At 44.1% G+C, this 23,885-nt stretch overlaps 1 protein-coding gene and 1 long non-coding RNA gene across 4 annotated transcripts in view; one reads left to right on the forward strand and one right to left on the reverse strand.

The window, feature by feature from the left end:
- LOC121315191 overlaps positions 1 to 17,292 on the forward strand; it is an 18,574-nt gene extending 1,282 nt beyond the window's left edge. Inside the window, exons 2-3 of the long non-coding RNA XR_005950210.1 lie at positions 12,493 to 12,722; positions 17,176 to 17,292. This is a non-coding gene — a long non-coding RNA (uncharacterized LOC121315191). The remainder of the gene's footprint in view (positions 1 to 12,492; positions 12,723 to 17,175) is intronic.
- A 4,251-nt stretch (positions 17,293 to 21,543) lies between these two features.
- Positions 21,544 to 23,885, reverse strand: part of LOC121315192 (mitogen-activated protein kinase 15-like) — a 32,064-nt gene continuing 29,722 nt past the window's right edge. For 2 of the 3 annotated variants that reach the window (XM_041249247.1, XM_041249246.1), the window contains one exon: positions 21,544 to 23,365. In XM_041249247.1, the coding sequence (XP_041105181.1) occupies positions 23,174 to 23,365 (192 nt within the window). In that variant the 3' untranslated portion in view covers positions 21,544 to 23,173. The remainder of the gene's footprint in view (positions 23,366 to 23,885) is intronic. The other variant, XM_041249248.1, reaches the window with a different exon arrangement.

Genomic DNA, 23,885 nt, shown 5'->3' on the forward strand with positions numbered 1-23,885 from the left:
TATTGCAGCCTACTCATAGGGTGCGCTTTCATCTGGTCATTAAGACACTGGATTCAAAAGACTGTTTTATAGAGGGAAGTAGGAACCTTCTGGAAAGTATGTTAGTTGTTGGGTATTGAAAATTACATTATTTGGGACAAAGTTAGAAACGTGCAAAGTATTTAGGGTGGGACAGCCTTCACATATACCCAGATGGACCTCCTTCAGTAAGTTGTACTAATAAACCCGAAGTCCTCAGCATCCCATCTCCATTGAATAAGAGTTTCTACAAATCTGAACAATGAGTATTATGAATAATCATATAATAGGTAACAACAACAGATACTGATAATGGGATATATTGACCTATTGAGAAACACAGCAAGTTCAATTTGCAGTTTGGACCCCCTTACTACAACAGTGTGCTGCCTTCCAGGAACCTCTGTCACGCACATCACTGAGAAAGACAAGACCAAAACCTTGGTATTTTATACTACCGTTACCTTGCAAAGGACCATATGGACATCTGGAAATAATTAATTTAAACGCATGGCTGAAGACGTGGTGCACAAGGGAAGGCTTCACCTATCTTGATCATTGGACCACATTCTACAACAACAACTATTTGTATAAATGGGACGGACTGCACTTAAATAAAAAGGGAACCAATCTACTTAGAAAAAAGATCCTCGAGCAGGTTCAGAAGCATTTAAACTGGAAAGGAAGGGGGGAGAAATCAACAAAAAAAACAGAAGGGAGACCGCATCAAAACTAGGGCAACAACTCAGGTAAGACAACCATTAAATGTATTTATCTAAATGCTAGAAGTATCAGCAACAAAATTTTAAAAATTGAAGCTACTGCACTAACAAGTAACTATGATGTGATAGGTGTTACAGAAACGTGGTTGTCTGAGAGTGATGGGGATGAATATAATATTTGTGGGTATACACTGTATAGGAAAGACAGGCAGGACAGAAGAGGAGGAGGGGTAGCGCTATACATAAGAAACAGTCTTGAAGCCCAGGTGTTAAACCTGGACAAAGAAAATAAAACTGAATCAATATGGGTCAGAATAACGGACAAAAATTCAAAGGGCATAATAATAGGAGCATGCTATAGACCGCCAGATTCAGATGGTGAGCACAATAATCTGTTATACAATGACATTAGAAATGCGTGTAGCAAAGGAGAAGCCATACTAATGGGGGATTTCAACTTCCCCCAAATAAAATGGGAAAACCCGATGGGTAGCACGAAGGATGAAATAGAAATGGTGGAAATGACAAATGACTGCTTCCTAACACAATTTGTCAAGGCACCGACTAGAGGGGAGGCATGCCTTGATTTAGTCTTTTCGAATAACAAAGATAGAATAACTAAAACAGAGGTCAGAGAACCACTGGCAAACTCAGACCACAACATGGTCTCATTTGAAGTGTTTTTTAAATCCCCAAAAGAAATGACTAAAGCTAAGGTTTGCAATTTTAGAAAAGCAAACTATGAAGGTATGAAACAGAGACTTACAGAAGTAAATTGGAGTAAAATAGAGAAAACATCCACAGAAAAAGGATGGTTGTTCTTCAAAAATGTAGTACTAGAGGCGCAAAACAATTACATCCCTAAAGTAGACAAATCTAAATGTAAAACTAAATTGCCAAAATGGTTTAATAGATCAATTAAAAAAAAAAAAATTCAGCGAAAAAAGGCACTTTACAGAGTGTTAAAAAGGGACCAAAAACAAAGTACACAGAAAGAGTACACGGAACTGCAAAAGCAAGTCAAAAAGGAAGTTAGAAAGGCCAAGAGAGAAATAGAAATGAACATTGCTAAGGGAGCTAAAACCAATTCCAAAATGTTTTTCCAATATTACAACAGCAAGAGAACATTCAAAGAGGAGATTAAATGTTTAAGAGATACAAATGGCAAAATCACAGATGAAGAAAAAAAAAAAGCAAATATATTAAATGATTACTTTTCACAAGTTTTTACAAAGAAGGATACGGACAACATGCCCCACATGTCATCCAGTTCCTTTCCAGTTTTAAATAACTTTAGCATAACCGAGGCAGAAGTGTAAAGGGACTAGGAGCTCTTAAAATAAACAAATCCCCTGGGCCGGATGAGATCCTCCCAATAGTACTCAAAGAAATGAAAGAAGTTATTTACAAACCGCTAACCAAGATCATGCAGCAGTTTCTTGACACAGGGGTTGTACTGACAGACTGGAAAATTGCAAACGTAATACCGATCCACAAAAAGTGAAACAAAACTGAACCAGGGAACTACAGACCAATAAGTCTGACTTCTATTATATGCAAACTTATGGAAACTATAATAAGATCCAAAATGGAAAATTACCTATATGGTAACAGGGTCCTGGGAGACAGTCAACATGGTTTTAGAAAATGGAGATCGTGTCTAACTAACCTGCTTGATTTTTTTGAGGATGCAACATCGATAATGGATAATTGCAAAGCATAGGACATGGTTTATTTAGATTTCCAGAAAGCTTTTGACAGAGTCCTGCTTAAAAGATTAATTCTCAAACTGAACGCAGTAGGGATTCAAAGAAATAAATGTACATGGATTAGGGAGTGGTTAACATGTAGAAAACAGAAAGTACTGATTAGAGGAGAAACCTCAGAATGGAGTGTGGTAACCAGTGGAGTATTAGGTCCTCTGCTATTCCTAATCTACATTAATGATTTAGATTCTAGTGTAGTAAGCAAACTTGTTAAGTTCGCAGACGACACAAAAATAGGAGGAGTGGCAAACACTGTTGCAGCAGCAAAGGTCATTCAAAATGATCTAGACAAGATTCAGAACTGGGCAGACACATGGCAAATAACATTTAATAGAGAAAAGTGTAAGGTACTGCACGCAGGAAATAAAAATGTGCATTATAAATATCATATGGGAGATACTGAAATTGGAGAAGGAATCTATGAAAAAGACCTAGGAGTTTTTGTTGACTCAGAAATGTGGGGAAGCTATAAAACAGACCAACAAGATGCTCGGATACATTGTGAAAAGTGTTGAATTTAAATCAAGGGAAGTAATGTTAAAACTGTACAATGCATTAGTAAGACCTGATCTTGAATATTGTGTTCGGTTCTGATCACCTCGCTACAAAAAGGATATTGCTGCTCTAGAGAGTGCAAAGAAGAGCGACCAGAATTATTCTGGGTTTAAACGGCATGTCATATGCAGACAGGCTAAAAAAATGGAATCTATTCCGTCCTGAACAAAGAAGACTATGCGGCGGCCTAATTCAAGCATTCAAAATTCTAAAAGGTATTGACAATATCGACCCAAGGAACTTTTTCGACCTGAAAAAAGAAACAAGGACCGGAGGTCACAAATAGAGATTAGACAAAGGGGCATTCAGAACAGAAAATAGGAGACACTTTTTTACACAGAGAATCGTGAGGGTCTTGAATCAACTCCCCAGTAATGTTGTTGAAGTTGATACCCTGGGATCCTTCAAGAAGCTGCTTGATGAGATTCTGGGATCAATAAGCTACTAACAACCAAACGAGCAAGATGGGCTGAATGGCCTCCTCTCGTTTGTAAACTTTCTTATGTTCTTATGATATAGTATTAAACAATTAAGTGCCACTGCCCTCATTTGATGACAGGCTACTTTGTAATTTTTTGGAGCATTGTAAACTGCCATTTGTCTGTTATTTTGATGTTCTCTTTAACTATATTGTTAACCGTACAAGTTAAGTCTAAATGTAACCGTTAATTCTGCAAATACAACCCTTCAGATGTTTTATGATGCCACAATAAAGTAAGAAATCACTATAAAATAACTATCAATTTCTTGGTGTTTCCCTCCCCAGTGATGATAAAGCCCAATTTTCTAGATGTTGAACATCTGATTATAGGTACGTCTAACTTGACTGTTCTCAGAATAGGGCTCAGCAGTTGTAGCCAAAACGAAGAATTAATTTTTTTTTTTTCTGTGAAGAAATCCAGATTTAGACAGATAAGGAATTTGAGCTGTAAATCTCCCTCCCGACCAGAAAGGGCACTGTGTAAGGTTGGTGGTATACTTCCCCCTAGACAGGCTGACTCTATGGTAGGCGGAAACCGGAAGTCAGTCATCTTACAGGAAGTACGAAGCTGCAAGTTCACTGAAAAAACTCTGTTGCGATCAGCTGTGGGGCAGGCAGCGATTGGATAAACCATGACACTGGGCTGATCACAGGGAGGAGTTTGGGGCACTGATTGGATAAACCGTGGCAGCGGGCTGATCGCAGGGAGGAGTTTGGGGCACTGTCACAGAGACGGCCGAAGTGGGCGGCGTCAGAGCCAGGAAAGGTAATGCAATACACAAAACACAGGACGGATGAAATGAAATGATGAAGACGCCTGTTGGCGCCGGTTTAATACAAAATAAAAGGTTTACACAAACACGAAAAACACAGGACACGGCACTCTACGCCAAAATAAATAGACAAACAAAAACAGACTAAACTTAACAAAACGGTGCACGGACAGACACTGACAAACACGGTGAGCGGATACTTTCTCCTCTTATTATACTACTACTGTTTATTTCCTCCGTCTCCAATCCCGTTCTCCGCTCACCGAACACCCAACCCCAGTATGTGCCAACGTGCATCTATATATACTATTGTGCTGGGATTCAATTACCAATTAATTATTCACTTGAATCCCAGCACGTGAATTAATAAAGTGCAATTCCCCGTGCTCACATATTACTACATTTTACTTGCACGTGAAGTGCTGTGCAATCCTCGTGCCTAAATACACATATACATTTTTAAACACTCGTGTTACACAGACCCGTTTATATCCCGTGTACCAATGTCTATACACCAACATTTAAACACACCACACGCAACACATAACAGATAATATACACAGGGGCGGGCACTTTGTTACATATACCCCCTCCTGTGCAAAGCACACATGGCCTCAATGGCCACCTCCCCCCTTAAAAGCCCAAAAGTCCCGCCCAAAGTCCTTGGCCAGGACCAGAGGCTTCCAGGGGCCCACAGGTCGTAATGCTGTCAGCAGGGTAGCATTCTCCTGCCAGGGTAGTCCTAGCAGCGGAAAGGCTGCTTGGGGTGTGGTCTCCTGACCTTCCCCCTCCTTCGGCGCCGGCAGCTCCCCTTGGTGGGGCTTCAACCACCGTTCTTCCTGCAGGGAAGAAACTGCAGAGGGAGCAGGTCTCCGGACCTCCCCCACGATCTCCGGCGGAGAAACTGCTGCTGGGGTTGGCGGTCTCCAGACCTCCTCCCCCTCCTCCGGCAGCGAAACTGCTGCTGGGGTTGGCGGTCTCCAGACCTCCTCCCCCTCCTCCGGCAGCGAAACTGCTGCTGGGGTTGGCGGTCTCCAGACCTCCTCCCCCTCCTCCGGCAGCGAAACTGCTGCTGGGGTTGGCGGTCTCCAGACCTCCTCCCCCTCCTCCGGCAGCGAAACTGCTGCTGGGGTTGGCGGTCTCCAGACCTCCTCCCCCTCCTCCGGCAGCGAAACTGCTGCTGGGGTTGGCGGTCTCCAGACCTCCTCCCCCTCCTCCGGCAGCGAAACTGCTGCTGGGGTTGGCGGTCTCCAGACCTCCTCCCCCTTCTTCGTGGCCGGCAGCTCCCCTTCGTGGGGTTCCGGCCACAGTACTTCCGGCTGTGATGCGGAGCGGCGGGCAACCCCAGGCGATGCAGAGCGGCGGGCAACCCCAGGCGATGCAGAGCGGCGGGCAACCCCAGGCGATGCAGAGCGGCGGGCAACCCCAGGCGATGCAGAGCGGCAGGCGATGCAGAGCGGCGGGCAACCCCAGGCGATGCAGAGGCATCCTTGGGCGAAGCGAGGCTGGCATCCTTGGGCGAAGCGAGGCTGGCATCCTTGGGCGAAGCGAGGCTGGCATCCTTGGGCGAAGCGAGGCTGGCATCCCTGGGCGAAGCGAGGCTGGCATCCCTGGGCGAAGCGAGGCTGGCATCCTTGGGCGAAGCGAGGCTGGCATCCCGGGGCGAAGCGAGGCTGGCATCCTTGGGCGAAGCGAGGCTGGCATCCCTGGGCGAAGCGAGGCTGGCAGTCAGGACAAGCTGGGGTGCGGGTGTTGGCCCTCTTCTCGGCCACTGCGGCCGGGCGGTTCTTCCCAGTGCTTCCCTCAGCAGCCTATGCAAGGGCTGCTGAGGACCGCCAGCATCTAGTCCTGGTCCTTCTGGTGCAGGGAGAGGCAGCTCCTGCTCCTCTCCCCCTGATGGAGGTGGAGGCAGAGGAAGCTCCAGCTCCTCTCCTCGTGATGGTGGGGGAAGTGATACCAGCAGGCATTCACCCTCTGCTGGGGGCTGGCAGGCATTCACCCTCTGCTGGTGGGGGAAGTGATACCAGCAGGCATTCACCCTCTGCTGGTGGGGGAAGTGATACCAGCAGGCATTCACCCTCTGCTGGTGGGGGAAGTGATACCAGCAGGCATTCACCCTCTGCTGGTGGACAGGGACCCAGCAGGCATTCACCCTCTGCTGGGGGGCAGGGACCCAGCAGGCATTCACCCTCTGCTGGTGGGGGAAGTGATACCAGCAGGCATTCACCCTCTGCTGGTGGACAGGGACCCAGCAGGCATTCACCCTCTGCTGGTGGACAGGGACCCAGCAGGCATTCACCCTCTGCTGGTGGCGGAGGCAGAGGCAGCTCCTGCTGCTCTGCTCCTGCCGGTGGAGGTGGCGGAGGCAGAGGCAGCTCCTGCTGCTCTGCCCCTGCCGGTGGAGGTGGCGGAGGCAGAGGCAGCTCCTGCTGCTCTCCCCCTGCCGGTGGAGGTGGCGGAGGCAGAGGCAGCTCCTGCTGCTCTCCCCCTGCCGGTGGAGGTGGCGGAGGCAGAGGCAGCTCCTGCTGCTCTGCTCCTGCCGGTGGAGGTGGCGGAGGCAGAGGCAGCTCCTGCTGCTCTGCGCCTGCCGGTGGAGGTGGCGGAGGCAGAGGCAGCTCCTGCTGCTCTGCACCTGCCGGTGGAGGTGGCGGAGGCAGAGGCAGCTCCTGCTGCTCTGCGCCTGCCGGTGGAGGTGGCGGAGGCAGAGGCAGCTCCTGCTGCTCTGCGCCTGCCGGTGGAGGTAGGAGCGGCGTGTAGTCTCCTGGTGGTGGAGGTGGGAGCGGTGTGTAGTCTCCCCTTGTTACAGGGGACTGGTGCGGCTCTCCCTCACTTGCAGGGGACTGGTGCGGCTGTGGAAACAGCGGTGGGACCTCTGCCTTCCTCTTCCCTTTTCCCCTTCTCTGCCACCTCCTCACCTTCCTCTTCTGTGGCAGTTCCTCCTCTCCCTCCTGGTAGGGGCAGCGGAAGGGACAATTGGCAAAGAGATGGTCCTGGTTGCAGAGGAGGCACCCCGGCAAGGACTGGTTACATCGCCGGGGATGTCTGGCCCTTAGGCGGCACTCCTCCTCCCTGTCCCTCACCTCTTTATCGTCTTTCCTGCTTCTCCCCATTTCTTTCTTTTTTTTTTTTTTTTTTTGTAATCCAAAGACGCCCCTTTTTTTTTTTTTTTCCCCACACAAAAAAAAACCTCTCCTGGTCTGACGCTTGGAGGCGCTGTTATCCCACGCAGGACACCACGTGTCACAGAGACGGCCGAAGTGGGCGGCGTCAGAGCCAGGAAAGGTAATGCAATACACAAAACACAGGACGGATGAAATGAAATGATGAAGACGCCTGTTGGCGCCGGTTTAATACAAAATAAAAGGTTTACACAAACACGAAAAACACAGGACACGGCACTCTACGCCAAAATAAATAGACAAACAAAAACAGACTAAACTTAACAAAACGGTGCACGGACAGACACTGACAAACACGGTGAGCGGATACTTTCTCCTCTTATTATACTACTACTGTTTATTTCCTCCGTCTCCAATCCCGTTCTCCGCTCACCGAACACCCAACCCCAGTATGTGCCAACGTGCATCTATATATACTATTGTGCTGGGATTCAATTACCAATTAATTATTCACTTGAATCCCAGCACGTGAATTAATAAAGTGCAATTCCCCGTGCTCACATATTACTACATTTTACTTGCACGTGAAGTGCTGTGCAATCCTTGTGCCTAAATACACATATACATTTTTAAACACTCGTGTTACACAGACCCGTTTATATCCCGTGTACCAATGTCTATACACCAACATTTAAACACACCACACGCAACACATAACAGATAATATACACAGGGGCGGGCACTTTGTTACAGGCACTCATTGGATAAACCATGGCACTGGGCTGATTACAGGGAGGAGTTTGGGGCACTGATTGGATAAACCATGGCAGCGGGCTGATCGCAGGGAGGAGTTTGGGGCACTGATTGGATAAACCATGACACTGGGCTGATCGCAGGGAGGAGTTTGGGGCACTGATTGGATAAACCATGGCACTGGGCTGATCGCAGGGAGGAGTTTGGGGCACTGATTGGATAAACCATGGCATTGGGCTGATTGCAGGGAAGAGTTTGGTAGTATGAAGGGGACGCAGCTACATGAGTACGACCCCTTACCCTGAAATGTGATCAGAAACCCGGAGCTTGTTGTTGTTGTTATTGTTTTGTTTTTTGCCGTTGTTGCAGATGATTGAGGATTGAGGGAGCTAAGCTGGAGAGCCAGCATCACAACCTGGAGCATAACTCACCACTGCACAGACACACACAAAACAGCACAGCACCCAGAGCACGACTCACCACAACACAGCACAGCACCCAGAGCACGACTCACCACTGCACAGCCACACACAACACAGCACAGTACCCAGAGCACGACTCACCACTGCACAGCCACACACAACACAGCACAGCACCCAGAGCGTGACTCACCACTGCACAGCGACACACAACACAGCACAGCACCCAGAGCACGACTCACCACTGCACAGCCACACACAACACAGCACAGCACCCAGAGCACGACTCACCACTGCACAGCCACACACAACACAGCACAGCACCCAGAGCACGACTCACCACTGCACAGCCACACACAACACAGCACAGCACCCAGAGCACAACTCATCACGGCACAGCCACACACAACACAGCACAGCACCCAGAGCACGACTCACCACTGCACAGCCACACACAACACAGCACAGCACCCAGAGCACGACTCACCACTGCACAGCCACACACAACACAGCACAGCACCCAGAGCGTGACTCACCACTGCACAGCGACACACAACACAGCACAGCACCCAGAGCACGACTCACCACTGCACAGCCACACACAACACAGCACAGCACCCAGAGCACGACTCACCACTGCACAGCCACACACAACACAGCACAGTACCCAGAGCACGACTCATCACTGCACAGCCACACACAACACAGCACAGCACCCAGAGCACAACTCATCACGGCACAGCCACACACAACACAGCACGGCACCCAGAGCACGACTCACCAGGGTATACATAGGGCCGTAGCAAAGTAATCTGCTCCTTTGTGAATGGTTAGAATACAACCTGAAAGGAGACCCTGCATCTGTGAAGAATGTGAGTGTTGTGTATGTTAGTTTGTCTCGTTAAACTGTCTGTCTGTTTTACTAATAATATTAACACGATCTGGAGCTGCAGCCGCAGGGCAGCAAAAAACCCAGACACCAGCACTTCTCTGTTTCACTATGAACTGTCTTTCACCACAAGCACTTGATTCACTCACTGTTAATACTGTGTTTGTGTTTTGTGTTACGTGTAGGTGAGGAAATAAACTGGACTTTTGGTTTTGGGTCAAACCCGAGGGATTTACAAAGGAAGTGATACACGTCGCTATATCACTTCCATTATTTAATATTTACAGGTGTTTTCCATAAGGCTCTGGACATTGTTAATTACTCAATATACACCCTTGCACCTGAATATCACTGCCAATCTGTTTATTCAGCACTGCACTGCATCACATGTCTTTTATAGTTAAATTGTTTTTAATCATGATGTTTAAATTGTTTGTGAATATGTTTTTATAGTCGTTTTAATGTGCTTACTAATTCAGTTGCTTTAATATGCTTTTATATTAAGGTTCTATACAGTATTGTGTAAGTTTCGAATTTTCATTTCCCATTGACAAAACCAGCTACGTGCAGTTTTGCATAATACAACTGAAAGTCATAGATGTGTGTCTGAGCTAAACACCAAAAGGCAGGAGATTAGCAGAGATAGTGCGAGATGGGGGAGGGGAACCCAAAGACAAGATGGATGCGCCCTGCTAGGTACAAAGTGGTATGCAGCCCCCCCTTTTCCCCCGCGGAGGGAAGGTGCAATGATAGAGTGGAAACCCAATCATTGGACAGAAGTAAGACAAATGGGAATGGAGTCAGCAGTTGTTTACGAAGGTATAAATACCCAACATTGTAAAGTTTTGTCAGTCTTTTCATGTCTTTCGAATTGACTAAATGGATATCCGTGCTTTCTGATACAAACATATGCACTGAGCTGTACTGAGGCCTTGTCTGAAGTCAGTTTGAATCTCGTGCTTATATGATTGTATTGGAGGTGTACCTTTCTTGTATATAAAGTGTTTTTGAATCAAACACCATTTGTCAGCTTAATTTTTTCACTACAGTGTGTAGCTCCCGACATCTCATATATTATTATTATTAATTATTTCTTAGCAGACGCCCTTACCCAGGACAACTTACAGTTGTCACAAAGTGTACACATTTCAGCAGAAGCTGAAATTATTTCTGGCGTACCTTTCATAAGTAGGCGCTTGTGTTTTTAAACACAGTTCCTGCCTCAATGAAAAGTTTATTACTGTTTCTTCCCTGAAAGTAAACTGTGCTGTCTGTCTGTTTCTTGCTGTTGCGTGCTCCTCCAATGAGCTCCCTGCTACTGTACTAGCCATCACAATGCTAGCCTAACAGCCTTCTATACAGTAAGCTATCAACAGTGCTAAAGAATCACAATGAAGCGGACCCCGTGCATAGGGATCTCCATCTCAACTTCTGCCCCTGGCACAATGGAAGATGGCAGTCTCACCAGCATTTTTCAGGACAGTAGAAGACCAAATATCTAAGAATTGTACAGCATGTTTCTGTGCCATGCAGTAAGGTATTCGTGGAGCGAGTTTTCAGTGTAAAGAATCGATGCAGTTTGGAAATAAAGTAATCTCAATGATAGGGTGTGGCAAAGTGTCCAACGTTTGTCTGTTTAGTGTTTGTTTGTATATTTATTTTGGCTAAAGTGCCATGTCCTGTGTTTTGTTTGTCTTGCAACCTTTTATTTTCTGCTCTGTTTAATTATTAAATGCTGAGCACAAGCAAGTGCTCAGCTTCACCACATCTCCACCTCTCTGTTTATTTTGTGTTGGTTTCTGTTTCTGGTCTGACGTCACCCACTGCAGCCATCTTTGTGACACAGGGACACACAATGCAGCTTGAAGCTTAAACACAAGGGAATAAAATGATGTTATCTCTCTGGATACCTGTTTATTATTATTATTATTATTATTATTATTATTATTATTATTATTATTATTATTATTATTATTATTATTATTATTATTATTAAGAGCAAAATAAATACTACTGTGTCAAATGACACAGTAAAAGCAAAACATCAGCTGCTATGATCACTGAAGTTTAATCATTGAAGCATTGCTAAATAAAACACCCATTAGCAAATAATGCTGTAAAACACAAAACAATTCAAAACAGTGTCATTTGCTCATATTCAAATGATCAACATTACAATGAGCAAAATGATAGCAACCTACAGAATAAAACTATTCAAAATAATGTACAGTTAGAATTCAGTGATATTCAACACAATTGTATCAAAACCAAAAACCCAAACTACTGACCAAAATCCTGTATACATTGCAAAATGAATGCAGTGGAGTCAACCATGCAACAATAAAGACACCAAAAGCAAATAATGTGTCCAAAACATCAGAAACTTTGTTTGAACATTTTCTTTTTAATCTTTGAAACAAAATAACATAAATGAGTCTTACAGTAACAATAACGAATACTGCTGTTGGGGGGAAAAAAAAAAAAAAATCCAGTAATAGAAGCTTTTTAAGCTTTCACTAGACAAAATTTTACTTCTTAGAAACGTTTTCCATACATATATTTACACATACATATACCCTATATTTTTGTGCTAACAAAACCTGAAAAATATCTCCTAATCAATGATTTTTCTGTCATGTTGTCTAATTTGCCCTGGCATTATTTTATTTTTTTTAAATATCGAATATCGACTACCTACTCATTTAAAAAAAATGTTTTTTTTAATTAATTCAGATTCTCATTTTAGCTGTTGAAAAAAACTAAAAACCTGCCTGTATAAATTAGTGCAGTTACCGGTGCTGTTTTGAATGCAGTTTAATCATATTGTTGCTTTACTGTTCTGGCAGGATGCAGCCTGCTTATTTCTCTCCTGGTAGACTGTATAATTATTAAAAGCGAACTCCACCACCGCAGATACTTTTATAGTACTCTCCATGTTGCTGTTGTTTTATTTTCTTCGTGTCTGTGACAAAACTCAAAAATCATTATTTTCCTCAGGATTATCTGTGATAAATTGGCAATAAGTGTCTTAGAACACCAGTTGTCTAAGGGCCACACGTCCAAGAGCAGTCTGAGCTGTGGCAGTCCGAACGAGAACAGGTGGAGTGAGGATCTTTCCCAAATCCCTCCAAATGGCTACTAGTGGCCTCATTCCTACTTGGACTCCTACTTCTGGATCCCTTGGACAAAGCGAGTTCACTCGTTCTCCTCTCCCAGAATGAACACTGGTAAGTACATAAGAACATAAGAACATAAGAAAGTTTACAAACGAGAGGAGGCCATTCGGCCCATCTTGCTCGTTTGGTTGTTAGTAGCTTATTGATCCCAAAATCTCATCAAGCAGCTTCTTGAAGGATCCCAGGGTGTCAGCTTCAACAACATTACTGGGGAGTTGATTCCAGACCCTCACAATTCTCTGTGTAAAAAAGTGTCTCCTATTTTCTGTTTTGAATGCCCCTTTTTCTAAACTCCATTTGTGACCCCTGGTCCTTGTTTCTTTTTTCAGGCTGAAAAAGTCCCTTGGGTCGACACTGTCAATACCTTTTAGAATTTTGAATGCTTGAATTAGGTCGCCACGTAGTCTTCTTTGTTCAAGACTGAACAGATTCAATTCTTTTAGCCTGTCTGCATATGACATGCCTTTTAAGCCCGGAATAATTCTGGTCGCTCTTCTTTGCACTCTTTCTAGAGCAGCAATATCTTTTTTATAGCGAGGTGACCAGAACTGCACACAATATTCAAGATGAGGTCTTACTAGTGCATTGTACAGTTTTAACATTACTTCCCTTGATTTAAATTCAACACTTTTCACAATGTATCCAAGCATCTTGTTAGCCTTTTTTATAGCTTCCCCACATTGTCTAGATGAAGACATTTCTGAGTCAACAAAAACTCCTAGGTCTTTTTCATAGATTCCTTCTCCAATTTCAATATCTCCCATATGATATTTATAATGTACATTTTTATTTCCTGCGTGCAGTACCTTACACTTTTCTCTATTAAATGTCATTTGCCATGTGTCTGCCCAGTTCTGAATCTTGTCTAGATCATTTTGAATGACCTTTGCTGCTGCAACAGTGTTTGCCACTCCTCCTACTTTTGTGTCGTCTGCAAATTTAACAAGTTTGCTTACTATACCAGAATCTAAATCATTAATGTAGATTAGGAATAGCAGAGGACCTAATACTGATCCCTGTGGTACACCGCTGGTTACCACACTCCATTCTGAGGTTTTTCCTCTAATCAGTACTTTCTGTTTTCTACATGTTAACCACTCCCTAATCCATGTACATGTGTTTCCTTGAATCCCAACTGCGTTCAGTTTGAGAATTAATCTTTTGTGCGGGACTTTGTCAAAAGCTTTCTGGAAATCTAAATAAACCATGTCATATGCTTTGCAATTATCCATTATCGATGTTGCATCCTCAAAAAAATCAAGCAAGTTAGTTAGGCACGATCTCCCTTTCCTAAAACCATGTTGACTGTCTCCCAGTACCCTGTTACCATATAGGTAATTTTCCATTTTGGATCTTATTATAGTTTCCATAAGTTTGCATATAATAGAAGTCAGGCTTACTGGTCTGTAGTTACCTGGTTCAGTTTTGTTTCCCTTTTTGTGGATCGGTATTACGTTTGCAATTTTCCAGTCTGTCGGTACCACCCCTGTGTCAAGAGACTGCTGCATGATCTTGGTTAGCGGTTTGTAAATTACTTCTTTCATTTCTTTGAGTACTACTGGGAGGATCTCGTCCGGCCCAGGGGATTTGTTTATTTTAAGAGCTCCTAGTCCTAGTCCCTGCTGCACATACCCTTACTAACTCCTTCGCTGCCTGCTACACACTTGAAAAGCGCCTTTTTTAATTGTCGCTCTTTGACTAACAAATCTCTGCTTCTCAACAAACTTATAACCAATACCAATCGATCATCTCTGTCTAGCTGAAACCTGGCACTCTGTAAATGACATGCACTCACTGCATCTAGCCACCCCAAAGGGCTATTCCCTCTTTGACAAACCTTGCCTCACTGGCGGGGGTACTGCTGTTATTGCAAATTCTGTGCTTGCTTCCTCAGTTCTTTTTTTGCCTGCCTTTTCTTCATTTGAACATCTCGCCAGCAAGCTCCTCTCTCCCATGTCCCTCACCCTTGCTGTTATCTACCGTCCACCTAAGAACAAATCTAGTTCTATTGCCGAGTTCTCAGAATTCTTCTCCATCATCTGCACTTCTACTGACAAAATCCTACTCCTAGGTGACTTCACCATTCATGTTGACTTGCCTTCCTCCCCCCTAGTGACCGACTTCAACACGCTTCTGGACAGTCTTGGACTTTCTCAATCTGTTAGTGTTCCCACTCACACCCGAGGACACACCCTGGATCTGCTCATCACCAGGGGCCTTGATATCTCTAATTTCTCAGTCTCAGATATCTGTCTCTCTCTGACCATTTCTTAATCACTGCTAATATTAATCTCCCTGCTCCCTCCTCCACTACTGATACTGTTGTCGCCTTCTGTCCCAAGAATCTGCTGAATCCTCTGAAACTTTTGGAATGTGTCTCTGCATCCCCTCTAACTGGTATTCTCCCATTCTCGGTTGATGACCCACCCTTATAACACCACCCTTACTCATATGATTGATGCTGTTGCTCCGCTTACAACCAGAACTGTCCAAAACTGCCCATGGTACACCCTCGAACTTTGAGTGCTTAAGTCTGCCTGCTGCAAGCTTGAGCGCAAGTGGAAATCATCTGGACTAACAGGTCATAAAGAGATCTGGACTGACCATCTCACAAGCTACAGGCGTGCGCTTGCCACAGCCAGGGTGAAATACTTCTCTGAAATCATAACTATGGGACACGGTAAATGCAGTGTTCTTTTTAAGACCATTGACCAAATCCTACATCCAGCCACCAACAGATCCATCTCTCGTTCATCCATACCTGTCATGATTTCTCCTTTCTTTCAGAACAAAATTGACGACATCTATTCTACGCTCTCCCACCACAAACCCAGTCTACTACTTGACCACCTTGATGCTCCTCCGGTTTCTCCTCCTGCCCTCGCCTCCTTCTCCCCGCTCTCCATTGCTGTGTTTCCGGCTTACTGTTGAAATGAACTACTGCCACATGCCCCTGGCCGACTAACCTTGTCTGTTTCTGTGCTTCTTGCTTCCATTATGCACACTCTCAACCTGTCCCTAGGGTCTGGCTTGGTTCCTGTTGTCCTTAAAAAAACCCTCCTTCGACCCGGCTGATTTATCTAATTTCCATCCCATCTCCAATCTCCCTTGTCTCTCCAAAACTCTTGAAAGGGCTGTAGCTAGTCAGCTGATGAAAAATCATGGATAATAATCTGCATGAATCTCTACAGTCTGGCTTCCTGCCTCATCACAGTATTGAAACTGCTCTGCTCTGGATTGTGAATGATCTCCTGCTCAATGCTGATGCTCCCTCTGTGCTTGTCCTCCTTGACCTAACAGCCACTTTTGACACCACAGATCATGGCATTCTTCTTGACCGCCTTCAGAAGTATGCTGAAACCTGTCTCTCCTGGATGTCCTCTTACCTGTCCGGATGCATGAAGTCTGTTTTCTATGATGGATGCAGTGGTGTCGCAAACCCAGTCACTTGTGGTGTTCCCTAAGGATCTGTTCTTGGGCCCCTTCTTTTCAATATCTACACGCTTCCCTTGGGTCACCTCACCTGCCAACACAGCCTCATGTCTCACTCCTATGCTGACGACACCCAGCTCTACTTAAAACTCACCCTGGAAGCCCCTCGGCCATGGTCCGGCTCTCTGCCTACATTCAAGACAATGAGGCCTGGATATCTGCCAATTTTCTTCAGCTGAACACTAGCAAATCTGAACTCTTTCTAGTAGGATCTAAAACTCAACTTAAGAATCTCAACGTAGCTGCCGTGAACCTCAGAAACTGTCTGCTGCTGCCTTCCTCCACAGTAAGAAGCCTTGCTGTACTTCTTGACAGCAACCTAGATAAAACAGGAAGTTATATTCTAGAAAATGTATCTACTAACTTGATAGCATTAGCTACAGTTAATTTCTCGAGTCTTAAAATGTTTAATAATTGCTTCGTTGAATAGTTATCGATTTTCAACAAAGATGTTGGTCTTGTAGGGTGATGGTAACACTGTAGTTTCTTCTTTCTCTGTATCTGAAGTTCACTGAAAGTAATGGAGATGGTCGTTCTTATCATAGGCATTGTGCTGTGTCGGCTCTCAGCACACAATAGTTATTTTCAAAGGAAGTAGCTTGTTCAGTTCCAATAGTCTTGCAACATTATCTTCAACTTGTCGAAGGTTTCCGACTGGAAATAGTTCCGTTGATCAGACATAAACTCAGTTCAAAGAATACGTTGCAATTGAAAAGTTATGTAGTTTGTAAAAGTGTTCTTGTTGCAATTCTTCTGTATGGCTAGTACATGACCATAGCCAGTGCTGGAGCAATAGCAGGTGCAGCTGCACTCAGAGGGCCCTGCAGCGGTTCAAAAGTCTTTATTTATTTATTTTTTAACAATGATAATATGCTTTGCATTTATATTTGCAGATGTTACACTTTTGTATCACTGTAGCTGCTGGTGTGCAGTGCCAGTAATTCAGATTGTATTCTCCTTCATTACAACAGGTATCACTATTGTCTTAATTATCCTATCTTTTTTCCCCCAGAGGCTGGCACGAGGGACATCTTCAAGGAAGATTTTGCAGTACTACTCAGCACAGACATTTGCAGTTATATTCTGTGTGCACGATTCATCCTGTAGTAGACAGAAGCTGTTGGGTGCTGCTAAGGGCAACACAATAAACTACAGCAAATCAACATGCCTGTATTTCTGATTTTTAAAATATAATAATAATTACAAAAAAAAGAAAAAAAAAGAAAACGGTTTCCTATGTGAGACAATGTCTGCGAATGTCTGTGCAGAATTGTGAATTCTGTAATTGGGGATCCTGGTAGGGTTGGTGATTAAACCTGTTTGTTTATGATTAAACAATAGTGTAGTGCTGGATGGAAAGATGTGCGCAGAATAAAATAAAGTAGGTGAGTGGAAAACGTTCTTATTCTGTACTGTTCCATACATGTTAATATTCTGATAATTAAACACAGTTCAATATTGAACACTTGATTTGGTGTGTTTGATGTTTATAAAGAAGGGTTAAATTAACGTTTGGGGAGGGGGGCCCACAATAAGATCCTGCAGCAGTGCCCATCTTCCTCTACCTCCACCACTGACTTTAGTCCAGCTGCTGGCTATGCTTCAGTTTGTTTCGTGCAGCGACACAGAAACAAAGTCCCACTTTCAGATCAATGCAGTGTCCGGTTTACTGATTCAGTCTCTCATAGAGCAAAGAGCAGGCCTCTCTTGAAAGCTGATTTCAGCCTTCTCGGAACATGTTTTTAGCCAGTCTTCAGACCAACGAGTCTCCCATGACTCTAGCACACTTTCCAATTGCTTTCTCCAAGCTTCAGAAACTTTTAGAGCAGTTCAGCTTCCATTTCATTTTAGACCTCAGAACCACTTCCAACTTTCTTTGCCTGTCTTTTTTAATTAAGCACCGACCCATCTTGTTTGGATCATTGAATTCATGGCTGGTGTTTGACGTCAAGCAACGTGCCTAAACACTGGTTACTCGTCTCGGAGCCACTCCCTGGCCTTGCCCACAGCTCATGATTGACAGTTCAACCAAATTTCCTTTGTTTTGTCAAAGGTGATTAACTGCTCTCCTCCCCTCCTGCTTTCTTGCTTATTTTGTTCACAATCCTGACAAATAAATTTCAAGTGAGGTCCTGATATTTCCTAAAATACTCTGATGAAGATCCTGTATCTGTACAAGATATTGACCAGGGTCCTGTTTCTGTACAGGATATTGACCAGGGTCCTGTTCCTGTACTGGATATTGACCAGGCTACTGTTCCTGTACAGGACATTGTCCAGGGTCCTGTTCCTGTACTGGATATTGACCAGGGTACTGTTCCTGTACAGGACATTGTCCAGGTTCCTGTTCCTGTACTGGATATTGACCAGGGTCCTGTTCCTGTACAGGATATTGACCAGGGTCCTTTTCCTGTACAGGACATTGTCCAGGGTCCTGTTCCTGTACAGGATATTGACCAGGGTCCTGTTCCTATACAGGACATTGTCCAGGGTCCTGTTCCTGTACAGGACATTGACCAGGATTCTGTTCCTATACAGGATATTGACCAGGGTCCTGTTCCTGTACAGGATGTTTACCAGGAAGGATCCTGTTCCTGTACAGGATATTGACCAGGGCCCTGTTCCTGTACAGGATATTGACCAGGGTCCTGTTCCTGTACAGGATATTGACCAGATGTTCCTGTACAGGATATTGACCAGGTGTTCCTTTACAGGATATTGACCAGGGTTGTGTTCCTGTACAGGATATTGACCAGGGTCCTGTTCCTGTATTGGATATTGACCAGATGTTCCTTTACAGGATATTGACCAGGATTCTGTTCCTATACAGGATATTGACCAGATGTTCCTTTACAGGATATTGACCAGGGTCCTGTTCCTGTACAGGATATTGACCAGGTGTTCATTTACAGGATATTGACCAGGGTTCTGTTCCTGTACAGGATATTGACCAAGGTCCTGTTCCTTTACAGGATATTGACCAGGAAGGATCCTGTTCCTTTACAGGACATTGTCCAGGGTCCTGTTCCTGTACAGGATATTGACTAGGGTCCTGTTCCTGTACAGGACATTGACCAGGATTCTGTTCCTATACAGGATATTGACCAAGGTCCTGTTCCTGTACAGGATATTGACCAGGAAGGATCTTGTTTCTGTACAGGATATTGACCAGGGTCCTGTTCCTGTACAGGATATTGACCAGGGTCCTGTTCCTGTACAGGACATTGTCCAGGGTCCTGTTCCTGTACAGGATATTGACCAGGGTCCTGTTTCTGTACAGGATATTGACCAGGGTCCTGTCCTATACAGGACATTGTCCAGGGTCCTGTTCCTGTACAGGACATTGTCCAGGGTCCTGTTCCTGTACAGGACATTGACCAGGATTCTGTTCCTATACAGGATATTGACCAGGTGTTCCTGTACAGGATATTGACCAGGGTCCTGTTCCTGTACAGGATGTTGACCAGGAAGGATCCTGTTCCTGTATAGGATATTGACCAGGGCCCTGTTCCTGTACAGGATATTGACTAGGGTCCTGTTCCTGTATAGGATATTGACCAGATGTTCCTTTACAGGATATTGACCAGGGTCCTGTTCCTGTACAGGATATTGACCAGGGTCCTGTTCCTGTATTGGATATTGACCAGATGTTCCTTTACAGGATATTGACCAGGGTCCTGTTCCTGTACAGGATATTGACCAGGTGTTCATTTACAGGATATTGACCAGGGTCCTGTTCCTGTACAGGATATTAACCAAGGTCCTGTTCCTTTACAGGATATTGACCAGGAAGGATCCTGTTCCTTTACAGGATATTGACCAGGGTCCTGTTCCTGTACAGGATATTGACCAGGGTCCTGTTCCTGTACAGGATATTGACCAGGGTCCTGTTCCTGTACAGGATATTGACCAAGGTCCTGTTCCTGTACAGGATATTGACCAGGAAGGATCTTGTTTCTGTACAGGATATTGACCAGGGTCCTGTTCCTGTACAGGATATTGACCAGGGTCCTGTTCCTGTACAGGATATTGACCAGGGTCCTGTTCCTGTACAGGATATTGACCAGGGTCCTGTTCCTGTACAGGATATTGACCAGGGTCCTGTTCCTGTACAGGATATTGACCAGGGTCCTGTTCCTGTACAGGATATTGACCAGGGTCCTGTTCCTGTACAGGATATTGACCAGGGTCCTGTTCCTGTACAGGATATTGACCAGGGTCCTGTTCCTGTACAGGATATTGACCAGGGTCCTGTTCCTGTACTGGATATTGACCAGGGTCCTGTTCCTGTACAGGATATTGACCAGGGTCCTGTTCCTGTACAGGATATTGACCAGGGTCCTGTTCCTGTACAGGATATTGACCAGGGTCCTGTTCCTGTACAGGATATTGACCAAGGTCCTGTTCCTGTACAGGATATTGACCAGGAAGGATCCTGTTTCTGTACAGGATATTGACCAGGGTCCTGTTCCTGTACAGGATATTGACCAGGGTCCTGTTCCTGTACAGGATATTGACCAGGGTCCTGTTCCTGTACAGGATATTGACCAGGGTCCTGTTCCTGTACAGGATATTGACCAGGGTCCTGTTCCTGTACAGGATATTGACCAGGGTCCTGTTCCTGTACTGGATATTGACCAGGGTCCTGTTCCTGTACTGGATATTGACCAGGGTCCTGTTCCTGTACAGGATATTGACCAGGGTCCTGTTCCTGTACAGGATATTGACCAGGGTCCTGTTCCTGTACAGGATATTGACCAGGGTCCTGTTCCTGTACAGGATATTGACCAGGGTCCTGTTCCTGTACAGGATATTGACCAGGTGTTCCTGAAAAGGTTAAGAATAAAAGTTAAATCTAAAAGATCAACACAAAGAATTTAATTCTAATTAATCAAATCCAAAGAGAAGGCATTATTGTAAGAGCAACAATTAACATACATATTTTACAAGAGGATTTTTATTTAATTTACATATTGTAAACAAAAACTATTAAAAAAAAAAAAAAAAAAAAAAACTGTAAGAATACATTACAAGAATTACAATGGTACAAAAGGAAACCAACACAGCAATTCAGCAATTTGGGAACTGTCAGATTTCACCCTGCAATGCCCAAGTATTTTTGTATGTCGAAAAGCTCTATTTATTGAGTGGGTCCGGTTCCTTGTACCAAACACAACATTAAGGATCTGGACTTCAACACATAATGTACCCCCTATGAAAATGTTGTTTTTGAGGCAGGATTGCATATACAACATCTCAAACATTACATTTAAGTCTAACGCTGAAAGAGTAAGTAGAGGGGTTCCAAGAAATATAGCGTTATACATTCCCATGTTGTACAGCTGTTTAAATAACATATCAGTCATTTTTTATTAACATCCTGACACATTTTTACACTTAAACTCTGTTTCAAAGCTCTTTTCAAAATGGCCGCCCCAGTGCACTGATAGTGTTGTGATTGTTGCCCACATTCTCTAACAGGTCACACAGCAATAACAATAACGCTATATTTAAACAGTTGTACAGCATGTGGGGGATGTATAATGCTATATTTAAACAGCTGTAGCAGCATGTGGGGGATGTATAACGCTATAAATTTCGGAACCCTACTATTTACTCTCTAAGGATACATTCTCCCTTATCTTAGGGAAAAAAGAACTTGGGTGTGTTCAGTTGATTTCGCAAGGAGCGCTTCGTTAAGGGCTTAATTTAATTCACAATTGGAATCCGGGATTTAGAAAACTATTTTATTTACACATATTTTACGATGAAATAGCCTTGCTCCTGAACAGCCAGGATGTTTGTTAGTTTGTTTCTAAATACAGTAATCCAAGCACTGAATGAAAACAAGAGTTTAAAACCCAAGCTCCAAACACAACTGTATATTTACTCAGTCTGTTACAGGACATCTTGTTCTTTAGTAGGTATTCTTTTGCTTCTTGTGACACTGCATTAAGCTAAAGCATGGACAGCTGCCCAGACAGCCACTGAGCTGCAGTGACAAGAGAACAAATGTTCTACTCAGTTCAGAGGATATGGGAAAGACCGCTGTGAGGAAGGGATAAATCTGGTCTCTGAAAGCTTTCTACTGCATTGATCAGACTAGAGGAAAGAGAGATCGGAATATTTCAGCTTGGAATAAATGCTTGCAGGACAGGCATCTTCAGATCCCATTATAAGCACCCCCTGACTGCTGTGACAGCACTATTGTTCCACAACAGTGTACAGGTCAAATTAAAATATATTGTGACTTTTAACAATGTCAAAACATAAAACTATTCTCAATCCAAAAGACAACTGGAAAGACCTGCTAGTTAACGATCTTGATGGTATCAATACAAACAACAAGGCAGATAAAGGCCATATATAAATAATAGTATTCATATATTAAGTCACTTTTTACATTCCATAAGATTTTTTTAAGGCACTTTTGCTGATAGGTAAAATCAGGTAATGTAGAGGTTATAAAAACAGAGAGGGAACAATATTTGTTTTGATTTGATGAGCATATTTTCCATTACATATTTAATTAATCCAGATGCATACTGTTCCACTATGGATTGCATAAATGTGCATTTTGCCCCCCAATTTACAATTTTTTTGGTAACCCCGAACCCTGTCAATCTAATTATTACTGAATTAAATACAGGCATATTCAGGGCCCTTTTGACCTAAAAAAAGAATTAAGAAGCCTACTGCCACAGCGTCTTGGTGCTCACTCTAGTGCAAAGCATTTCAGCAATAGCCCTTAACTTATGATCAGCAATACCTGCAGTAAAACTATCTTTACTCCCCCAGGATGTTCTTAGATTTCCCTAGCCATTGTTTGCAACAGTGTTCTTGCTGTTTACAGGGTAAATTAATTTTTGCTGCTGGTTTTATTGCCCCAAGATAATCTCTGATTCTCCATCTGTTATTTCTCATTGCAGTCTCTTTACAGGGTAAATTCATTTTTGCTGCTGGTTTTACTCCCCCAGCTGTTACTTCTCATTGCTGTCTCTTTACAGACACTACTGGTTGCTTGGGGCACGGAGCAGGTTTTGCAGTCCAGTTTTGCTAATGGTCCCGTAGGCCTGTGAGTAGCTGCCCAGCTTGGCTCTGGGATCTCCGGCGGCCCCTACATTTGAGGTGGACTGGAACATCTTCTTACTGAACTTGGGGGCAGGGCGGGCCTCTCTCGTTTGTGAATGGGACCTCTGGTTCTTCAACAAAACATAAAGCATAGCAGTTAAAACAGAGGACAATAAGCAAAGGCTACAGTGTCTCTATTCTGTATATCTAATGACTGTATTGAAATATATAAACTGAGTGTACAAAACATTAGGAACATCTGCTTTTCCATTAAATAGACTGACGAGGTGAATCCAGGTGAAAGCTATGATCCCTTATTGATGTAACCTGTTCAATCCACTTCAATCAGTGTAGATGAAGGGGAGTCAGGTAAAAGAAGGATTTTTAAGCCTTGACACAATTGAGACATGAACTGTGTATGTGTGCCATTCAGAGGGTAAATGGACAAGACAAAAGAATTAAGTGTCTTTGAACGGGGTATGGTAGCAAGTGCCAGGCGCACCGGTTAGAGTGTGTCAAGAACTGCAACGCTGCTGGGTTTTTCACGCTCAGCAGATTCCCATGTGTATCAAGGATGGTCCACCACCCAAAGGACATCCAGCCAATGGCAGGCCAGTGGTCGAAAACGGCTCATTGATCAAAAAGGACAAA

The sequence above is a fragment of the Polyodon spathula genome, chromosome 4 (genome assembly GCF_017654505.1).
Source record: "Polyodon spathula isolate WHYD16114869_AA chromosome 4, ASM1765450v1, whole genome shotgun sequence".
NCBI classification, from domain to species: domain Eukaryota; kingdom Metazoa; phylum Chordata; class Actinopteri; order Acipenseriformes; family Polyodontidae; genus Polyodon; species Polyodon spathula.